Source organism: Drosophila rhopaloa, unplaced genomic scaffold (assembly GCF_018152115.1).
Source record: "Drosophila rhopaloa isolate 14029-0021.01 unplaced genomic scaffold, ASM1815211v1 contig_167, whole genome shotgun sequence".
Taxonomy (NCBI): Eukaryota; Metazoa; Arthropoda; class Insecta; order Diptera; family Drosophilidae; genus Drosophila; species Drosophila rhopaloa.
Window position 1 is genome coordinate 2,371,464 of NW_025335047.1, and position 18,891 is coordinate 2,390,354.

The 18,891-nt window shown below is 41.1% G+C and overlaps 2 protein-coding genes across 3 annotated transcripts; one reads left to right on the plus strand and one right to left on the minus strand.

Moving 5' to 3' along the window:
* Nucleotides 1-787: 787 nt before the first annotated feature.
* LOC108045659 (tyrosine kinase receptor Cad96Ca) lies at nt 788-12,322 on the minus strand. The gene is made up of 11 exons (XM_017125046.2): nt 12,124-12,322; nt 10,986-11,166; nt 8,309-8,556; nt 7,436-8,242; nt 5,718-5,976; nt 4,843-4,931; nt 2,167-2,306; nt 1,999-2,104; nt 1,721-1,860; nt 1,517-1,658; nt 788-1,457 (listed from the first exon to the last, which is right to left on the minus strand). Exons 2-11 carry the CDS (start codon nt 11,119-11,121, stop codon nt 1,233-1,235), a joined length of 2,292 nt encoding a protein of 763 aa, XP_016980535.1. The 5' UTR covers nt 11,122-11,166; nt 12,124-12,322; the 3' UTR covers nt 788-1,232.
* On the plus strand, nt 3,187-18,824 carry LOC108045658. 2 transcript variants are annotated; one of them, XM_017125045.2, is made up of 6 exons: nt 3,187-3,407; nt 14,634-15,016; nt 15,078-15,189; nt 15,249-15,388; nt 15,696-16,929; nt 17,309-18,824. In XM_017125045.2, exons 2-6 carry the CDS (start codon nt 14,701-14,703, stop codon nt 18,420-18,422), a joined length of 2,916 nt encoding a protein of 971 aa, XP_016980534.1. In that variant the 5' UTR covers nt 3,187-3,407; nt 14,634-14,700; the 3' UTR covers nt 18,423-18,824. The 2 variants fall into 2 exon arrangements, with proteins under 2 accessions (XP_016980534.1, XP_016980533.1); XM_017125044.2 differs by lacking the exon at nt 3,187-3,407 and adding an exon at nt 13,794-14,038.
* Nucleotides 18,825-18,891: the final 67 nt, after the last annotated feature.

Below are 18,891 nucleotides of genomic sequence, written 5' to 3' on the forward strand. Positions count from 1 at the left end.
TTATGATTATATAAAACAGCTGATTCTTTTGTTCTGTGCTCTCGCTTAACTTTCTTCTCTCACTTGCCGCATGACAACAAATATTTCTATAATAAGCGGACATATGTCTCCACAATGGCTTATATCTGGTCCCAACAACATAAACACGTGCTTCACAAGAGCGCACTCATGCGCCCTGTTGTACCAGGCATCCCTAGAAGATATAAAAGCCGAGCTCATTTGAACCCACAATTAGTCTGTTGCTGTTCTTAGTCGGTAATAAATACAAATTTCATTGGATAGTATTACTTGTTGCTAATCCCAGTCTACGTAGCTTCCAAGTCAATTTCGTAGAGCCTCTAAATCCTCAGGCTTAACTGCCAACTATTTGCAGCCCCTTAAATCTGATTTTACTACACAGCCCACTTGTTGCATTATATCTGAATTAAAGTAACTTTATATAAGGAGATCTTGAGAAATGGGGTTAAGAACTAAGTATCTTTAAAAATAAATACAAATTTCCAGTTGAACAAACTAGTTCGTTGCTGCAGTGTGCAGGAATCGATATATTTAATACCAGTATGCAACATTTTAGGATGCACATCACGTAGTTAGTCTTTTAGGTATCAGCCTCACAAGCTTTTGACGCCAGTGGCATCATTTATGCACGTACTCTGTTTGCCGAAGCTGCAAAGTTTGCTATGGCAATAAGTCTGTCACAGCCTTCTATCACAGTTAACGTAAATAACAATGGGTCAAAGGGATTAAGTTTGAGCTATGTTTAAGCATTAAAGTACACAAAGAAAAGTTGAGAGTTCCAAGCAGAATTTAGGTGTATATTTTAAGTTTATTTTCAAATTAACAATAATATAATTTATATTCATAACTCTATACACGGTTGATAAATTAAAATACATAATACATATCAAATAAATAAAACGTGAACACTAACATACACACAATCGCAATTGTCTTACAATTAAAGAGGAATTACAATTCTTGCCAACGGAGAAGTTGAGTTCAGTATATAAGAGGCTCGAACATCTTATCTTTTTTCCAGGATGCAGTTTGTTTAACTCTTTTTCTGAGCCTAATTCATAATGGCAGTGTACCTTTCTCTCTGTTTGGGGAATTAACCCGTGAATAGCTCGCAGAATATTCTCCTACTGAGCCTAGACTGGAAGGAGATATCCCACAGTCTTTTGGAGGTAATAAAGCTCTTAGGGTTCAGGTTCAGTGCATAAGGGACTATCTCACAACTTCTCATCACTAAGACTAACGATATTGTAATAATTGTGATCGGGAAACCGCTCCAGTTCAATGTAATCCATTTCAGTATGTAACAGCTTGTCGAGCATCTGAATTATTTCCGCGAAAAGAGGACGCTCTTGGGGATCGTGCGACCAGCAATAATACATAATATTGTAGAGCTCGCGACGACAGTGCTCTGGTTTCTCTAACCGATAGCCATCCCGTACCTATTAAAAAGTGCAATAAATTTATTTATTCAATTAAAAACTATCCAAATTATACTAACCTTCCGCATAACATCAGCTGCGGCTATTCCTGGATAAGGCGTCGATCCCAGCGTCACGATTTCCCACATCAGTATGCCAAAGCTCCAGATATCTGATTTTACGGAGAATATATTGTCGTAAAGTGACTCAGTAGCCATCCATCTGTAAAATTAAAAAATTCCTTAGACTTCATATATTATCACTTTATTTTGATGAAAGCCTACCGTATTGGCAGCTTGCCCTCGCTTTTCCTTTCATAAATTTTCGATGTGATTACGTCTCGTGCAAAGCCAAAGTCCGCCACTTTGCATGTGTGATCGTCGGTTATAAGAATATTACGAGCAGCCAAGTCCCGGTGAATAATCTAAAATATAGGTAACGTAATGAGGTTTTCACCAAGCAAGAACATTGAAATTAATATCTAAATATCTTCCCTTAAAGTTGTTCGTATCAACTTGAGTTTTATCGCCTACTTCTGAGTATTATCTATGTATTAACTTACCCCTCGCGATGTTAGGTAGTCCATGCCCTTAGCCACTTGATACATAAAAGAAGTCAAATCGCAGGAAGTAAGGATATTTGATTTTCCGTGCGTGTTTCCATAGTGTCTGCAAACATAATATATCCTAGTAAACTTTCTTTGTGTTAAGCTTAATATTATGTAGCCTACCTTTCGGCACGTGAGCTGCGTAAGTACGTTTGCAACTTTCCACGATTTACGTACTCAAGAATTACAAATGTCGGATCTTTATCTGTGCAGCAGCCCAACAAGTGAACAACATTGATGTGTGGTTCCAGGGATTTCATTACCTGCAGGCAAAAAAAAAGTTATTTGCTTAATAAGTTATTAACTATTTAATTACAAGTGAAATGGTGTTTTTAATCTAAAAACAATAATTTTTGATTGCTTAAGCGTAAAGAGAATTTTCTACTCTGTCAATTTGTATCTTAAGGTAATCGTCTAATATTTATTGGACCATCTGATTTTCAAAAGTGACCGCAATTAATTTCAGTTAATAACTTAGTCCTTCCCAAAGTTCTCTCACCCCAGTCTAAATCCAAAGTTTGAGAAACTTGGGCCATTTCTGGGAAAGCAACAGAGCCTGGTAATTTTGCAGGTCTCGAACGCCTTCACAATGGCAAAATGCGCAAATGCCGCTTGAGGAATGAGGAATGAGACTGAAACCCAGCCCGAGGGCCATTCATAATTTTTCATTGTTCCAAAATTAAAGTGCAATTATTCTCGTTTCTGGGGTAATCCGCAGAACATGATATACTGCCGGCGCACAACGTTTGCCGGTGTGTTTGCCGCCGCAGCCTGCAGCAGGACCAAATGCGACTTTAATGATGAAGGACGCGACCCACACGACAACCCAGCGCCTTCTGAGTGACGGCAACCCTAGAGTGGCTCCTTGGATTCCGTTCAGATTCCTTTTCATAGTCGGTGGTCGGTGGTCCATAGTTCGTAGTCAAAGTCAGAGTCAGATTGCAGGGGGCAAGGTTAGGCCAGAATAGGTCTCGAACTCCGAAAAAGCCAGTGCGCAGGTCGAGAGATGGGGGATTCAGAGAGATCCACTACGGTTGTCCTCCAGGCGAGAGGATGCTGCGGTTTGTCAGTCAGTTGTGCTTCTTTTTTTTTTTTGGTGGCAGGAGCAGCAACAGGAATCAGTTTGTTTCAAGGCGTCGGTGTGTGCGGTTCGGAAATTGTATATATCCTGCGGAGGCGTTTTTTCTCGTATTTTTGCAAGGCTGCGGGAGATTCGTGTTTACAGGCCGCAACTGCTGTCAAAAAGAGTTTCTGCCCACGAGATGTGTTGTGTGTGTGTGTGCTTTGAATAAATGCTTCTTAGTGCCCCCAAATGCTGAACTCATTAGCTAGCCATCGACTTTTCTACCCCGGCAAAGGCATAGGTAATAATGCACCCTGGGTATATAGTATGTAAATGCTAATCGATACGCAAAATGGTCCTAGCTCTTGTGTCACTAACATTACGGAATTACTTTCGGGGGGGAGACTTGCTGCTTGTGAAATCCAAATGGCTCTTTACCAGAGGGCCAGTGTCCTTGTGCCAAATAAATACGTTGTCACTTCGATTGTCATGACAACACACTCCTTTGATTGCCCCCCGCCAGTATGCAAATGGCTGGAAGTGTTGAGGACATTAAAGGACCATAAATTGATCCGCCACGGAATGAAAATATTTTTAGCCCACTGATTACGGGCAATTTGATTTACACAACTCCACTTTTGAGCCCTGAAATGTATGTTTAAAGCCAGTGACTGGATTTTTCGGAGTTCGCATATGTAAGCTTGCAAGGATTCAGCTCATTAAATATGCACGTCTGACACCGGGATACTTATAAGGGCATAAATTAATAATTTTGTCGCAGTATTTTTGCGAACATAAATATGCAATAAGACCGGGCCATATTGGAATTGGCATTTAACCTACATCGTGACAATAAACGAAATGCTCAAATTGCATTTCAGATAGTTCCCTTTAAATTTAATTCCGGAAAAAGCTTTTCCCTTAATTAGATTACAGTGCCCATTGAAGTTTGAGGTGCAGAAAACAAAGCTAATTAGTAAACAGAAAATATTATAAAGTTAATGACGGGAGAATAAATGAGAAGCCGGGCAAATGCAAACTTTAAATTAGAAAACTCTGTAATAGGGCAGTTTTTGACAATGAAGGCGGAGATGTTTTAACACGGAGAATGGTCAAGAAATCAAGTCTAAAATCAGGTGGATTGAACTTAGCCACTTAGGGAAAATTATTACAGATGGAAGAGACTTTTTTGAGTTTTCCCAAATACAGCTGAAGTTGTAAACTCACTGGAGGTACTCAAACATTTGGGGGAGACACATAAGTAGACTCCTTTACGTTTTCATTAAAAAGGCAAACATTAAATCCAAACTCAAGGGGAAAATGCTGCCAGCGAAGGGCAGTCTCAAAGCGTAGAAGAGAAATTCTTTCAAAACTTTTCAGCATCGTTAATTTTCAATTTACAAAACTTTTTCATCTAACCAGAAAAACAAACTCACAAGATTTGCCCAGCAGCCCTCTCAGTACCAAGTTCCCAGTTTCCCAGTACCCACTTTCCACTTTTCAGTTTTCAGTCGTCGAGTTAGCGAGACAGCCAGGAGGTTTTGGACGTGAATGGTAACCAATTGAATGAAAAGTGACAGAGGAAAAGGCAGCTGAGAAATTGCGCTTAGCAAGTCGTCACTTGGTCCAACTTTGGATGTAACGATTTTGTCGGTATTTTGCATACTCTTTACGGATGACTTAAAAAATTGTAAATGCTAATTCACAAGAAGTGTGCGATTTCGGATTCCACTTACCTCCAATTCGGATAGCAGGTCCTTTCGATCCACTTCGGTGGCGCTTTCCTTAAGGGTCTTCACAGCCACCGTTGTAATGCCTTCAGTGCCTGTAAAAATAATAATAATAAAAATTAATTTTAGTACAGGCAGCAGAAGTCTTTAAAGATTTCTAATTAAAATGTTAAAGAGGTACAAAGTTTAGGCACTCGTCGTTGCTCTGCACATATTCATAGTTTTCAATTCACTAGAGACCAGGGCTATTTTCGTGCCTTTACATAAATCCAGAAATCACTTGCATTTCGTTTTGTATGTCCATTTTACGTGCTCATAAAAAAGGGCTCAGTGTGGAGCACTGGAATGTGGTATATCGAGTGGGTGGGAGATGCCCCCGTGCATGCACAATTTTGCAGCACCTGAGTACTTGAATATGGGGCAACAACTGGCGGATTGCATGAGCCACTAGCTTTGTGAAACTCCGCTGATTGAATGCCCAATCTGCTCCATTTTAAATTCCTTTCGCCATCATAGCCGAATTGATGAAATTACTCCTTTGAAATTGTAGAATTTGAAAAAATTTAAGTCTTTTTACTTTGCCTAACGAAGAATAACAGCCTTAAAAACATTTTGGAACATCATTTGTAATCACAGCAAATATATAATAGAATGTGTAGAGACACTATTATAGTAGTCCTTACTTTATTCTTTATCATGGATGGTATACTAATAAAAATCGATTGTCAATTAATTATTAATGAGCTTAGTCTAACCGTAAGAGTATAAAGTATTGCAATATAATGCATGTTTCTATGGCAAATTCGTATTTATCTTAACAGAGATATTTTTATGAGTAGCCCGCTCACTTAATTACCAAGTTTTTGTGATACAAAACTTACCATTTATGTTTGTGGCCTCGCAGCGCCAAACTTGTCCGAAGGCTCCTTCGCCCAAAATATTGAAGAACTTCAATCGGTACCTGGGGAACTCCCATCGGTCGCAGTTGGCCTCTCCGGCAAAACCACTTTCCGCTGCGCCGGAACTTCCTGCTCCACCTGCCACACAGCCAGGTCCCAAGTTGGATCCCGGCTCACCTGTCCCAGGACTGGCCACTCCTGCGGAGGACTCTCCGATGGCTGTTGATAACTGGGACGTTGCCTTTGAGCGACAGCATTGTTAAAGTCCGGCGCAAGTTAACGTCCATGTCGATGAGAGTTGGCCACGTCAATGGGAGCGGAAATGCAGTCGATGTTGATATTTGTGACGGGCACAGGTTTCATTTCAGAAATACAAGATAAAAAGTATTGATTAGCCGTGATCTTTTTCTGCCTGTCATTATGTCGTCACGGTGACGGCATGAAATCTAGGATAATATTGGATTGACATACGAGTGATGGGCTTTATACCCCTATTGCCACTCAGTTTTAAAAGTATCACTTTCTTTCCTCCTTATAACTAAGTGTTAAGCATTGGAGTAACAGGCCATAAGTTATCAAAAACCGTTCTCCACCTGATGACCTCCAATAAATTATTAATTTATTTAATACATAACATGCATTGTCATAACATTAAATGACACTCTGAATTCTAAATAAACCCTCCTGTCAGCACCAGAGAATGCTAAATTTTGGTTACGATGGTGACGCAGGAGCCTGCTGAAGTTTGGCATCCGCTGTCAATAAATGGGAATCGAATGAAAGGACATTCCCGGCAGACAGGCTCTAAGCCAACATGCAGCTGCATTGAGCTACTTTTTCCTGTCAATTACACTGCCGCTGAGGCCACTGTGGGTGACAGGACGAAAGGACGAAGGGAAGCAGGACGAACACCGCTCTAGAGGCGTTGAGTGAGCCAACTGAGGTTCGAATCTGTGCTCGAGTAGCTGTCGATTAAGGACTCCGGGCCCTAAGCCCCAATCGCTCCCCGGGGAATATCGATCGATATTTGCATAAGCTTTTGTGCTTCGCCCACTAATTTTATGCAATCATTTCAAAAGGACCTTCTGTGTATGTCAGGAAGTATGAAATCGCGATAAGGATGCAATGGCTCTTATTGCTGGACTCGCCAACTGAAAACTCTATTGATTTTATTCATTCACTTTCGAATATTTCATGAAAGTCATAAACTTTAAAAATGATTTTTTACCAATAACAAAATTCTTAAATTTTTCTTTTTCTTTTAGCTCTCTAGTCGTAAAGTTGGTTTAATATGATAAATAAAGTGTATAAAGAAAATAATTCAAATTTAGGATGCAATAATAGTAATGTTATATATGACATGAGGAACTTTTAAAAATACCTGAGCTAGACAAACGTTTTTAAGGCAATTTTAGATTATATTAGATTGCACTTATTTTGATTAAATTTTAAATCAAAAACGTTCTCATATTTATCTTCTTCATTTTACTTTTTAATGAATGAAGTAGTCAAACACATTTCATTTAAAATGTTTATAACTTTGGTGTTTTGAATAAAATTTGTTTTCTAATCTCAAAATGAAAGAGATTGTAAGCCACCCTAAAGAACTCTAGTCTCGTAATACGAGAGGTTTTTACGAAAACCACCTGGGGATTAGTTTCCAAAGAGGTGACCCTTAAAATTAGCGCAACTCCACTTACAATGCCCTGCTGCTGATCCCGCTCCCAGGGAACATAGCGATTGGCGAAGGCCACGGGTCCCTGCCACTGCTGCATGACCATCGAGTTGCGGCTGTCGTCGGTCAGCGTGCTGCTCAGCTGGCCCGGATTGGACTTCTTAGCCAGCTCCTCCTTCTCCTTGGACGTCTTGAGGGTCCTGCTGATGGCGGAAAGCCGCCGGCGGCAGAGGCACGCCAGAAGAACAGCGATGGCGGCAAAAAACCCGCCAACGGCGACCACAATCGGAATGGTGCCGGACTTCAGGGAGAAAACGTAGAGGGGGCTGGTGTTGTTCTGGTTGCCACTCGCCGGTGTCGTCGTCTCCGTGGGGCTTTGCTCGCCCCTCGTCGAATTATTGGCAGTTATCGGCGTTAGTTTGGTGCGACTCTTCGGCGTGGTGGAGCTCGGCCTGGCGGTTGTTGTGGCTGTCACCTCATCGTCTGCCTCCTCGCCACTTTCCACGGGTTTTTGAGCGGGGAAATTCGGTGGAGGTGGCGGGTAAAAGTTGCCAAACGAAGGCGGTCCGAATATATTGTTCTGGGGCACCGGTGGATACAGCCCACCGCCCGGCCGGCTGTTCGGCAATCCATTCCGGATGGACTGAACACCGGGCAGCTGGTCGAAACGGGGCAGGAATTGCGATATATTGTGCACCACGTTCGAAATTGATGTCTGCGGTCGATAGCCGGAACTGTTCTCACGCTCGCCCAAGATATTGATGAATACCTCGGTTTTCGCCGTGTACGATCCGTCCGTGACAGTTATATAGATGAGAAAATTCTCACCGGCCTGGAAAACAAGGAAAACGTTGTGATGAAAACTACATAAAATGACATATATATTTATTTTACTTACTCTTCCCGCCAAACTTTCGTTGAGAGTCACAACTCCCGTTTCCCGATCAATTGTAAAGGGGATTTTATCGGGTGGCCCTGCTCCATTGCCACTAAATCTTGGCTCTATTCCAAAAATTAGATCATCGCCATCGGGGTCCTCCGCCTGCACTCGATCTATTATCTGGCCGACTTTCTCAGCCTCCGAAATACGCCAGTTGCGCTGGTGAACAACCAGAATCGGAGGTGCATTTTGATCGTGGGCCGCGACTGCAAGTGCATATACATAAATTAAATATTAATTGTTTAAAATGCAGTTTTATAACACGTTCATTGGCAACAGGTTATCGTACATATCAGAGATGCTCTGATGCTTAAATACCGGTTTTCAAAACATTTTATTTTCCATGGGTAATTTGTTGAAAACACAAAATAATATATCTCTTGATACAGGTTACAATGCATAATTTTTAAAGTCCACAATAATAAGAAAATACTTAAGAGATAACATACTTTAAACAGAGATTGTTTTATCTGAGTTAAACATTTTTACATAATAAGGTCAAAATAATAATTCATTTGATTTTCCCTAGCTAAATTGTCACGATATTATTTTACCAGGGTATAAGTTACATCATTGCCATTTCTTTGGAATCGCTTATATATAATTGCTTACATAAAGTAACAAGTTGAGGCAACTAAACTTGAGGTTTTTAAATTGCTCCCTAATGTTTATTATTATTTATTTCACTGTTATTTTTTCCCAATAAACACAAAATGAAAACGTGATATCATTTAAAAATGCCTCGTGTGTGTGTAAAGAGACTAACTTGTTTTGTATTCTCAGAGCAACCACTTATTAAATCCGGGCTACAGTAAACAATCCCATGACGACATAGCGATTAATTGGTTAAGCCAACGACTTTGCTGGCATTACTATGGCCCAACAGTTGGCAGCCAAGTTCATTCAGATATTCCGAGTGCCAACTATTGACCCGGATGTCTCCCACTTGGGAGCCGCTTTGAACGAGTGCCAAAAACGCACACAAAAGATACAATTTGGGAAAAGGCCAGATTGCAACATCGGGGAAAAACAGTTTTTCTAGCAAATATCAATCGGTTCATTGTCCACAGAGAATGTCCGTGAAATATTCGCATATTCAGATGATTTCTTTGCGCCCCACAAGTCAAGCATAAGCATCATTCAATGGACCTAAGCGACGTGACGTGATAACCGGTTAGGTTGTTGGCACTTGTATCTCTTCTTCTGGCGCTCGACCTTCAGATACAAATGTGCACAGCACACATGTAACGAATACGTATACGTGATATATGGCTTTGTGGCTGTATAGCTGTGTGGGGAACGGCTAAAGGAGAGTCAGGGTAGCTTTTTTTTTTGGCCAAGAGCGTGTCTGACGGCGCGGCTTAAGTGAGCAGAATGTTTTTGCTCCGCGGATTGCGTGGCCAAACAGGTCTGAGGTCTTGGAACACGCTCCCGGGCGGATTTAACTTTGTCCGCGCAAAGCCCATCCAGACATACACGACTCCCATATTTACGATGCTCGCAGAAGTGTTCCGTTTCACTTAAATATTGCACAATATGCTGATGAGACATGTGCGTGAGTTTCAGCTCGACAGCGATATTAATAAAGAGCTTTGTAAATTATTTTCATTTAAAATGCTCAGTTGTGGGAGAAATGTATCCTTATACATTTTCCACAGAAAAATGTATTTATTTATTTGCTAATTTATTGAAAAACAAAAAACGGAAGCAAATTTCGGCAAGCCGATGTTTTTATACCTGCAGCTTGTAAAAATGAAAATGAAAAAATGAAATTTTGATTTTATGGATAAAAACAGAGAAGGTTTGTCCATTTTCTGATACATTTTTTTATCTTTCGTTATCGTTTTTTATCTGGTCGTTAAATTTTCATAAAATTAATTATTTTTCTTTTTTTTGCGTTGAAACGGACAGACGATGCTGATTAAGAATATATACCTTATAAGGTCGGAGTCATCTTTTTAATTGCGTTGCAAACATTCGATTTCATTTATCAATTATTCACACTTAATGCTCACTACAGAAAGACAAATATGTTCAGATAACAGAAAGAAATTTTTGACACCAAAAATTATATTTGCGATTTATTTTGATTGAACAAAAAATCTATTCAATCTATTTCCTGGCCATTAGTCGAATTAAGAGTTCAAACACCGGGAATTAAACGCCTTCGTATAAATAGCAGCCACCGAGCTGGGGAAACATTCACGGTCAAGGCTGAATGTACTGGAGCTCGGATTCATTTGTTTTTCTCGCCCACGGGGACAAATGGACCATTGTGGGACTTCAAGAGCGATTCGCATTGTTTTGGGTACCAATTACGCATCGGTGTTGTGGTTATTAACGTGTTTTGTCATCAAAACAGACGGAGACTATTGACCTGGTACCCTGATATTTATCTAATGCAATTTCCTGAATAATCTTTTAAGAGCCAATCAAGATAGCCAAACTGAAGGGCTTATTATTAATTAGTACTTTGTACTTATTATTTTTTTATTTCTTGTCAATTTAAGTAAATGCTTATGTGCATCATAATTATAATATTAGGTTCTGGGCAATTTGCTAAATAAGGTATCACATTTAGTATACAAGTTTTAATAATTGAAAGGAAAGAAATCAATCATTTTGTTTATCTTACCCGCTTGTGAACTCATGGAAGCCAGCGTGGCTGTGACCACAATAATGGTCAACAGCAGGCTTCTCCTCCGCCATCCAATTAATTGTTTTCTGCAGTGTATTATCCGACTTTCGTGGTTGTGATGGTGATAAACCATTGCGCAATCAACCGCCTAAGCGGCAGCCTGCCAGATGTCCGAGGACTGAGACAAGGTGATGAAATTTTAATTAAAAATGGCTGCGCACTGTGGTAAAATAAAATCGAATAACATATGCGTGGGAGTTGGCGTTGTCCGGATCCTGCAGATTCCAGCGTAGGAATGTGCTTTATTAAATTAAATAATGGGGAGACACTAGTGCTGTCAGATGTTTCATCCCGGAAATCTTTCATTTCCAACTGGCTGCAATGAACCAGGATATGATTGTGGAAATATGTGAGTGAAGGGCACACATCACGCTCAACTAAAAGAAAATATAACTTAAGACGCTGCGCGTCATGAAGCGGGTCGGCGATTTCTCTTTTTGACGTATACGGCATCGGGTGCATGGCGCAATAGCAAAACAAACTGGGCAACCGAGCCCCAATATATGTACAGCTGCGGTCACAATGATGGTACTTTTTATCCCTTTTTAAAAGCGAATTATAATTTCATAAACTGAGTCATGTATTTTTTAAAAGTATATGATTCAGATATTATAAACATTTATAGGCCTCAAACTCAATTATATTTATATTCAAAATATTTTCTTAAGCTACTAAAATACAAAAAGAATGATCCAAAGTAAATATACAACTATTATTATTAATTTGACCGCAACTGTATATGTACACTCTCGCATAGTTTAATATCGCACGAAAAGAGACAGACGGATTGGGGTGAAAGAGAGAGAAAATGGGAATGCTTAGCTTTGTCCCGTCTTTTGTGTATTTAAATAATTTATAAAAAAGCTTCAACACTAAAGAAAACTGCAGTTTTAGGTGTGTTTGCACTGTGTGAAAAGGCCATGAGACTCGAGTTAACAACTGAATTATATAAATATTAGTTTTTGCCAGCGAAAGAGGCCACTCTAATATGCTAATGACAAATTTCACACGCTTCTAGTAACAGTGAGTCACCTCTTCGCACAAAGATTTGATTTTCATTACGAGCTATTATTACTTTTATTTTAGGGTGGATTTTTTCGCTGAATTTCACATATGTATATAGATTGTTCACAAAGCCACTGAAACTGGTATCCACAAACTTTCACGGATTGCGTATGGGGCGATCCCAGAGCGGGACTTGATCGACCGTTGCGTTTAACCACTCGGCGCACTGACAACTGAATCTATAGATCGCCCAGTTCAGACCCACAGACTGCTCCCCGTACGATCCCCCGAAATGGAATATCCGCTCTCTGCCTCTCAAAAACGAAAAACTTGTTTAGGAGCCGCAAGAAACGAACTTGAACTTGCTCTCTTGTGGATCGTATTTCATTACAATCCCTCTCTTTCTCTCTCTCAACTAAATCCTCTCCCAAAGAATTATGTTTGTGGATCGCCAGATTAATTGAATTATCAGTAGTAAGTGCTAGTTTAGTCTGGTCTTGTAAACAAATAGGACTCATTGATAAGTTTTTGTAGTTAAGTTCATTATTATGGCTTTTTCATTTAATGCAATGATTATGTCTAAACATTTGCTTTGTTTGTAAGCACTTTAGTCTACTGATTGGTAAAATTGTTGATAAGCATTTTTATTTTTTGTAAGTAATAATGTGAATGGCTTTATAAAAATTATTTTTTAATTAAATTAGAAACTTAATTGTAAATTAGAAAAAACGACTGTATAAGCGATTAACAAATTATAAATGTGTTTAAAATCTTCGAGTCCAAATAATCAAAATGATAATCACAAGTGTTGCTAAGCATTTGCTCCGAGCTCATCACGCTTTTGTTTTGGAATTTCCCCCATTTTCCCAGTAACAATAAAGCTTTATGCCCAGGGCCATTTATTAATCAAAGCAGCTATCTGTTTTATACTATCCAATATCAGCGGTCGATTGCAGTAGCAGCGTCGCCAATGACAACGCCGAGGAAGTTCCAAAACAAGTCAACAAAGCTTTTCCGCGACAGCTTATTTACCTAAGTGCCAGCATACTAATTTATTTACCCGAATGCATCGTAAACTCGAATGCGTCACGCGGATTTTCCCGCGGACCAGTGCTAACCAAAAAAAGTATTAAGTCTCTCTCATTCATAAGTCTCTGCCATTTCAAAACCTGCATTTTGCGAGAAATGTAAATTTGAAAACAAGGTAAGCCAAGCTGTGATTCAGTCTATTGCCGTCCGGCAAAGTTTGATGTCATATCTCGATCGAACATAAATTAAATTAGTGGCATGCAAAAAGAAGGTATCTATCAAGATTTTATTAATTTTATATTGTAGCAGAGATTTAAGCCATTAAAATTAATGATACAATTTGTATCAAATATCAAATAGCTTAGAGTCAAATGAAAAATGATTCACTTTCATTGAGAACAATGTTCGATCGAAATGCTGATTGCATATTTGTATGTATGTTTGTTCTATTGTTTATACACATCCATTACTTTCACCCGTTGAAAACTGAAAAACTCATTGTAATAGTGATTGGTTTGCTGCACAATTAAAATTTTTTAGTATTCAATTAATTGCTAATACATCGTCACAGATTAATATGGGGAATAACCTAACCTAACATTAGGTTATCAGGTATCACTGATAAGCTTGCCACATATGTATTCAGTTCTTCAATGAAATTTGTATTGGAACTGATAACCCTGTAAATTAAACAGAAATGCTACAAGTAAAACCAAAACAACAAGCGTCAGTTGTTTCGCGTCTCTCGTCCAGAAAACTCAACGTGTCTCTCCGCGTTTCATACGTTTGCTAATTAAGAGCTCGCTCACAAAATTAGATGTATAGATTGCAGTAATCAAACGATAAGAACATTACTTCCATTAGATAGTATTTACTTTGATTAACTTTCTTATATTTTGGTGTCTAAATTCAACCAGTAGATTATGCGCTTGATATCAATTTGTGTTAAATAAAAGGTAAGCCCCTTTCAACACTAAAGGTTTGTCTATCGCTTGGTCCAGAATGCTCTTGAGTGTTTGGGGACTACGAGACTGCCATAAATTATAGTAGGTGTTAGCCAACAATGCTCAGTTCAGGCCAAGCGTCACCGCATCGAGTGCAAAAGTTTTTTATTTTGCTTTTTGTCGGACAACTTGCACAGCTACGACTCCACATTGGTTTTGGTCGCGCCACATAAATGGGCCGGAATTCGGCATTTTTGCAACGGTGCAATTTACTTGCACCAACATACAAAAAGCCTTTATGTCTGTACTTGTGCCACAAAGTTTGGGTGAGGGAATATGTACATTTATGCTCATCCGTAGGCCCGGCATTTTGCCCTGTGTGTTTGTTCGTGGGTTGGAAACCATGGCGTTCTAGTTGAGCCAGCTTGCTCCCCATTCACCCATGGAAATGGCACGCGAAATAAAAACAAATTACTCAGATGAAAGTTTAAGCAGTATAGTCACATCATACACAATGCAAATGTGAGCTTTTGTAAATTGATACTCAATTAACCTATATAGTATATTGTGTTTTTAACTCTTGTAATTTGGACTTATTTATTTGCAGGACTAACAACTACTTATAGCGTATATAAGACGAGTTTATCAGGACTGGATTTAGGAATAGCGTGACGATGATTCAGACACTGACACATCGTCCCAACTGCAGTCCTCTAGTGGTGTTTATGCTACTATTAATTGACCACCGACTCTTTGTGGATACAAGTGTTCCAGTACTGCAAAATCCGTCAGATGAATACACCAAATACGTACCGATCGAGGAACTGAAATTGCCAGAGGATCAGGAACTGGTTGTCCGACTGCCGTCAAACTCACTGCTCAAATACACATCCTACAAGGATGTATCCATCCTACATTTTGATGTTCCACCCGATTCTCGGACTGCTTACTTCACCTTCAAAGCGTTCGAGGATCCCAAAAGTGCCTTTCGTAAGTATAATCAATGGGAATGTTTCAAAATATATGTATAACACACTCCATTACTTTCCAGAACGAAAGTGTAAGCCCAAGGATGTCACTTTGCATCTAAAGGCGAGCAGTTACCCAGTAATAAGTCCAGAAAACATAACATTTCCCAAGAACTTCTTCACTACAGATCAGAGGTAAGTAGAAATTGACAAAGTGATAAGAAATATATTTTACTAAGCTAATCTTCTTTCAGATTCAAGGTGTACGACCTGCAGTTTCTATCTGATGAGCAGCAACAGCGTATTACCATAGAAGGACCTCACGTAGGCAACTGGTTTGCAGTGGCATTTGTGAGTTGGTCAGATCCCAATAACGACCGCATTGAACAACAAGGTATTTTCATTTTAATATATAAAATATCCAATATATGATTGGACTTACTTGTGCTTTATAGAGTATATCTATATAGACTTTAAAACACAAAATTATTGCACGTTATTGGTTCTGTTTAAAATATGCAAATATTTATTTGACACCACAGACTAAAAAACAACAAATATATTTTTTTCATATTTGCAAAATTTGACTTTGTTAGACTGCAGATAAAAGCCTTTTTGAATATGCAAAAATACCGATAGTGGTGATGTTGCGTTTTGTGTTTAAACCTATACATATTTATGAATTTAATTCCGGTTTTCAGGACTCACTGCCTCATGTGACACACTTTTGTCTGCCGAAATGTCGGTGTCCCGCTTCCGTCCGATAATCATAAACAATGGCCAGGAACACCAGGATAATCTAACGAGCCATTTTCTTCCCAAGCTTAATGGAGCCAACGAAACCAATATCAAGGAAGAACTCAACGCATCCAGACCCCTCCGTTCAGTGCCGCCCAAACAACAGAAACATAAGCCCCCAGTTGTCGTCAAATCCGAATACATTTCTGAGGGCGATTCCAACGGAGCTGCTCAATTTCGGAATATCACGGAAAACCACAACAGCACACGGACCGCAAACAATGAAATCATTTACAGATTCTATGTGCCAGACGACATAGGCGATGCTACGGCCCGGATAACGTTCGACCAAGTGTGTGACGACTGTCCGGCGGTGGGCTTCCATGTGCGGGCCAATGGATACCCACTGGGAGGTACGGATCATGGTCACGGCTCCATTATCCGGCCAAACCAGACCACGGAAATCTCGATTCCTTTCGGCGTGCAGCCAAACTCATGGCATTATGCCCTGCTTACTTTTGTCAATGGGGCGGATGCATCGGAAATACCTACAGAGATTTACAATAGCACTGCAAATCACAGCTTATCCTATTCCCTATTAATTGAATACAATATGGAAGAGCCGGCTAGCCTGTTGGAGAAACCCAAGAGTGCGGTAAACAATTCCAACAGTTCCATTCCCAATCCCTGGGAGCCAACCAAGTTCCGCCAAATGAACTTTTACTCGCTGCTGCGGCAAACGTACCGCGAATTCTTTATGTTCGACTATGATCTCCGGCCGGATGTCAATGGCACGGTCCCTGAAACCCTCAATCTCACGACCCAGACTCCTTCGGGCTTCGCCTTTGACCTGGGCGAGGTGTCCGATATCGGCGGTACCCTAACATTTGCTATTTCCATGAAAGAGGCACATCGCGCGAGTTTGAGGATGAGCCAACCCACGCAGTCACCGGATTTGGGGGGCATTCTGGCCGAGAGGCTGATCGGGGATCCCAAGGAGGAGGTTGTTACCGCCATCCCCACGTCCAGCAACCAGAGCATGCAGATTGTGGTGTGCATGCAGCTGGGCGAGCCGGGCAAACCGGAATACCCGGACAAGTGCCGCTACGGACAGCGGCTGAAGCAGGCCTCCATTGTTGTTAACCACACGGAGAACATGGGCCTGGTCCACATACCCTTTCCCGAGAGTGGACGATGGTGAGTCTACATACTTATAAGAAAAAGTACCCACCCTATTTCCTCTTACTTTATACAAGTCAATGGAAACTTAATAATAACTAACATGAAAATGGTTGAAATTAAAAGCAAATTTCGGCAAGCCGAATATTAGATACCCTGGCAGCTTATTCAAAAATGAAATATTCTATATTCCGATTTCGATGATTGAAAACAATAAAGGTAGTTCGATTTTCCAATACATTTTTCGATCGTTCCTATAGCAGCTATATTTTGCAGTCCTCCAATTTTTATAAAATTAAATCCGTAGCTTTGAAATCGTTAGAAATAACCATATCTCGGAGTACATGTGTATATATTAAGAAACAATGCAGTTAAAGAAAATACTTACTTTCCGCAGGTATGTGACCATGGGCTTGTTCTGCCACGGATCCGGAACTGCTCGAGTGTCGATCATGGAGAGTGTCAAGGAGTTTATCAGGGAGCACCTGGACATGCTGGCGGAAATGCAATCCCCCTGCGGCTGTGCAGCATCCGTTCCCCGGTACGCCGCCTGCATAAGATCGCCGGAGTGCCTGGATGCGATGAACGAGACCGAGACCCTGAAGGTTAAGGAGTGCATTATGGAAGGCAATTGCAGCGGCAACTCTAAGCAGATGACGCAGCTCTTCGTGGAACACCACAAGGCGGCGATGGAGCAGCACGTGGTGCTGGAGGACTGCAACACATCGGTGGTCTTTTCAGTATCCTCCAGTCCCTGTGTGGCGGGGAGATGTGGACGCTTCGGGCGTTGCTATCACTACATGTCCGGTGGCTTCGTCTTCTCCACTTGCGTCTGCTCCAAGGGCTATCGCGGCTGGGATTGCACGGAGGACTCCCAGGTGCCCACCAACATGTCCATCCTGCTGGCCACGCTGCTGCTCACGCTGAGCAACCTGCTCTTCTTCCCGAGCATCTACATGGCCATCAAGAGGCGCTACTACACCGAGGGTGTCATCTACTTCTTCGCCATGTTCTTCTCGATCTTCTATCATGCCTGCGACGCTGGCGAGGATGAGTACAGTTTCTGCCTGGTGAAGATCGGGGTGCTGCAGTTCTGCGACTTCTACTGCGGCCTGCTGAGCATCTGGGTGACCCTGGTGGCCATGGCCCATGTCCGGCCGGATTTGGTATCGCTGCTACACATGTTCGGAGCCATCCTGCTGGCCTTTGGCACGGAGCTGAACAAGCAGAGCTTGTGGGTATTCCTGGCGCCGGCTCTCACGGGAATCTGCCTGATCTCGACCAGCTGGGGGCTGCGATGTGCCAAGTCCCGCAAGCTGTTCCCCTCGCGAAGGTACCTCTCGGTGTGGCTGCCCTTTGGACTCACCCTCGTGGTCGCCGGTCTGGTCTGCTATGCTTTCCTGCAGACCAAGCAGAACTACCACATCGTCCACTCCATCTGGCACATGGTGATGGCTCTGAGCATCTTGTGCCTGCTGCCCTCCAAAAAATCCTTCCTGCCGAAGTGCTAGCACGCGGAGTACAGTTCCCACGCTCGGGAGCTCCTGCTGGCCCAGGATCAGGAGTTTCACATGTGAGACTGGTGACTTCGTGTCTACATGAGATGCAGGACATCATAGCTTTCCCTCGCTTCCCAGGCGAACAACGTTACAGGACCTTATCCAGGACGGAACTAGACTAAACCCTTTCTTAGTTTGTACATAATAATACTCATAGAAGTAGTTGGTAAGCAGAAGAGATCACGGAATTGATCACCTGAGCACTGAACGTTCAGTTACACTATGCACGGATATATAGATGGATATAGTTACTTACTCGTTATGATGTTTGTTTACCTATCCTTTGCCATACAAATCTATTCACTAAGGCCTACAAACATTTAATTTCTTGAAACTATTTCAACAGCCTTACTAAATTTAATGAAATGCACGCATGGAAATGTGCATCCAATAATTTATAGTGTATATAAATACTTGTTGT